Source organism: Lipotes vexillifer, unplaced genomic scaffold (genome assembly GCF_000442215.2).
Source record: "Lipotes vexillifer unplaced genomic scaffold, Lipotes_vexillifer_v1.1 scaffold263, whole genome shotgun sequence".
NCBI lineage: Eukaryota > Metazoa > Chordata > Mammalia > Artiodactyla > Lipotidae > Lipotes > Lipotes vexillifer.
In genome coordinates, this window is record NW_006796752.1 from 3,859,620 (window position 1) to 3,862,902 (window position 3,283).

General features: G+C 50.3%; 1 protein-coding gene across 1 annotated transcript; it reads right to left on the bottom strand.

Annotated features, from left to right (window-relative positions):
- Positions 1–638: 638 nt before the first annotated feature.
- Positions 639–2,221, bottom strand: LOC103091080 (melanoma-associated antigen F1). Its single transcript, XM_082931454.1, is given in 3 exon segments — positions 639–1,573; positions 1,576–1,827; positions 1,830–2,221. Coding segments are annotated over 3 exon segments (927 nt in total). The 5' UTR covers positions 2,074–2,221; the 3' UTR covers positions 639–1,142.
- Positions 2,222–3,283: the final 1,062 nt, after the last annotated feature.

Consider the following 3,283-nt stretch of genomic DNA (forward strand, 5'->3'; position numbering starts at 1 on the left):
GGGCCACAACAGTGAGAGGCCCGCAGAGTGCAGACATCAGCTGAACTGTTGGGAGCAAATTCTCCCTTAACTTTTCCTGTGACCCCATCTGTGTCTCACCCTCCCTGTTTGTAAAAAAAAAAAAAAAAAAAAAAGTATTTGGTCTCTGAGGACTTTGGTAGAAGAGGAAAGCTTGTAGAGATTGAGAGAAGGGAGATGGAGAAGACCAAAATGCTAACAGTCACCATCATTACGTGTGCACTGTAATAAACTGCCCTGAACCAAGGGCGCTGGCAAAGGTTGGATGTTTTCCAGATCTGCCATGTATCATGTCTTCCCATCTTACTGAAGAGCATCTATGATCTTAAGTCATTTTTAATACCATCTCCCACCCACAACTCTTCTTCCTTTTTTCCTTCCCCTCTTTTCCACCCACCGCATCGTTTCTCCCTCCCTACTCTGAAGTCCGACTAAAGGTAACCTCAGGCAAGCCTCACCCAATCACCCCAGCTGGGTTGGGTGTCCCTCTGTAGCCTTCAACTCACCGCACTGTAATTTCTGGTTTATTTACTTACTGTCCAGTTCTGAAAAGTAGGACCTTTATCTTATTCAGCATTTAATCCCCAAATACCCCCAACAGTGCATCACACAAAAGAAGTTGCTTAACAAATGTTTATTAAGTGTACCAGGTTATTGCATTTCCCCCCCAGCTACTACCATAACTAAGCAAACAGAGTTAAATGTCAGTCTTTTTTCTTTGCACAGTAGACAAAAACTGTTGGAAAGCTAGATACCAATCAGCTATATTTTTCCCTGGTACCAGATCATCATACTGGTGAGTTCCTTCAAACCATTTAAGTACAGCACTCAGTGCTCCATAATTTGTTCAAGATCACAGAATAAAATGTAAAGTTTTTCAATTAATTTTACAAAAGCAGCAAAACTCTACAACAAAATCCTACAGGAAAAAGTAGACCAATCTCATTTATAAACATCAATTTAAGTATTAAACGTAACAAAACTTAGCAAGATACAAGACCTAAATCCTAGTTACACAAATACAATTGCTTCAGAAATAACGACCTTCTCCCCATCTAGTCTACTTATGACTCAGACAGTAGCTTTTATACCCAACTTCCCCCCGCCCCACCTCTGGCTGGCCCTCACCAGGGGTGGATGCCGGCCCCAGCATTAGCATTAGCCCTGGCCCTAGCCCTCACACTGCCCCTGTCAGCCTCGTCTGCCAGGGCCTCACGGTACTGCATCGGCCAGTGTTGGGGTTCTTTCTTATGGAGCTTGGCCACGAACCCCAGGACTTTCATCTTGCTGGTTTCCAGGTCGCTTCGGGGACCCCAAGAGAATTCACATGCCGGTGGATTGGTGTGAGAAACAAGCCGGTAATTGAGGTATCTCAGCTGCACGAAATCTTCCATAATAAGCCTCCTCGGGCACCCAAAGAGGGAGTGATACTTTGAGGGACGCACCTCCAACCAACGCAGCATCTCCCAGACCTGTGCCTCCCTGGTGCTATTATCTTTCATGTAGATAAAGCCCAACATCATCATTAAAAGACCCAGTCTGGGGCCATCTCCTCCTCCTCCTCCTCAAGAGGTTTTAGTTTGTTGATCAGGATATAAGTGTGGTGCTTGCGGTCAAGCTGTTTCAGCTTGAAACCAAAGACATACCGCAGATGCTCTGCGGCCCTTGCGATGATCTCAGGGAACAGATCCCTTAGGTCTCTGATAATGTATTTCACCATCTCGGAGAGGGGGATAGGACTCTTCTTCCTGTCCTTCACCAGCAGAAACTGCACCAACTCGGCCACCGTCTGATCCAGACGGAGGCAACCCTGCGCCGGGCCAAGGTTTTGGCTGCCAAAGCCCTCGCACCTTTCAGGGTGATGGAGGGCTCCGCAGCCCCCTCCTCCCTTACAGCGCCAAGGTCCTCCTCGGGGCTCTCTTGCAGGAGGGGGCTCGGGGCCACCTCCTGCGAGGCGGTCAGGGCCTGGGTCTCACTGTCGTGGCCACCATCCATCTCCCCCTCCCCCTCCCCCTGAGGGATAGGGAGACCCCCGCTCTCTGGTTTCTGCAACATGTTTTCGGGCAGGCAGGTGCAAAGCGCGTACACTGGCCGAGGGGTGTGCAAGCCGCTGCACAAACCCCGGCCGGGGAGTTGGACAGCGGCTGGGACGGCTGGAGTAGGACTAGGAGAGATGACAGAGGGGACTTTGTGGCTTCCGGGCTGCACCGCAGAGGGTTCGAGACGGCCGCAACGCCGGCGGCGCCAAAGTCGCGCGGCGAGGCCACCGCGCAGTCTCAGTGCGCGCCGGCAAGCCGACTTGCCGGACCACTTCCGGCCAACTCAGCCAAGATGGCGGCCCGGAGGCCCCGCGAAGCCCCTCCTTTTACTGCTCCCGCTGTGGTGGGAGTGAGCACAGCCTTCGCAGGATGCCAGGGCTGTGGAGGAGTGTGTCGCCAGCGCTGTTCTTTAGACTCGAAGGCTGGAGGGGGGTAACCAGGGCTTTTCTGAGGTTTCAGTGTACAAGGATGAAATAGGGATGGAGTTCCAGCCACGTACTTTCAGCAGGTGCTTATTTCTATGTGTGTATCTAAGATTTTGAGTAATTTACTGTAGCTTAGTGCGGAGTGCGTGAAGGTGAAGGCTGAGAGATAAGGCTGTGCGGGACAGTTAGTGACGGGCCTTGAACAGGATGCTACGGAGATTGAAATCTATTCTGAGCACGATGGGAATTCATACTACAGGGGGATTTAAGCAAGGGAGTGTCCGGACCAGATCTGTATCTTTGCAGTCTCTCTGGTGGCAGTGTGGAGGATGGATTGGAGTAGGGCTGACCAAAAGCTGGGAATTCAGCTTGGAGTATCGGTATTATTATAGTGCAGAATAGGAACTGAGACTCGGCCTGTCTTGTTCATTGTTATATCCTCAGTGCCCAGAACAGTGCCTGGCACATAGAGGCACTCCATAAATATTGTAAAATGGATGACGACGGGTTAAGGATAGCAGATTCGGGGGTGGGGGGCGGTCAAAGAAGATGATAAAAGATATACTGAAGTAGTATATCTTTGGCAGAAGTAGTAACTGATTGGAGGAAAGGGGAGGTTTTTTTTTTTTAACTAATCAAACGTAACTGTTCCCATTACTTTTTTCTTTTTGCTTACTCTACTCTGAGCTTTCTCCCACTACCAGTCTGTCTCTCTCCCTCTCTCCCTCCCTCTCCAACTCCTCCTCCTCCTCTTTCTCCTCCTCCTCCCTCTACTTACTTCCCCCTCCCCTCCCCTCTCCC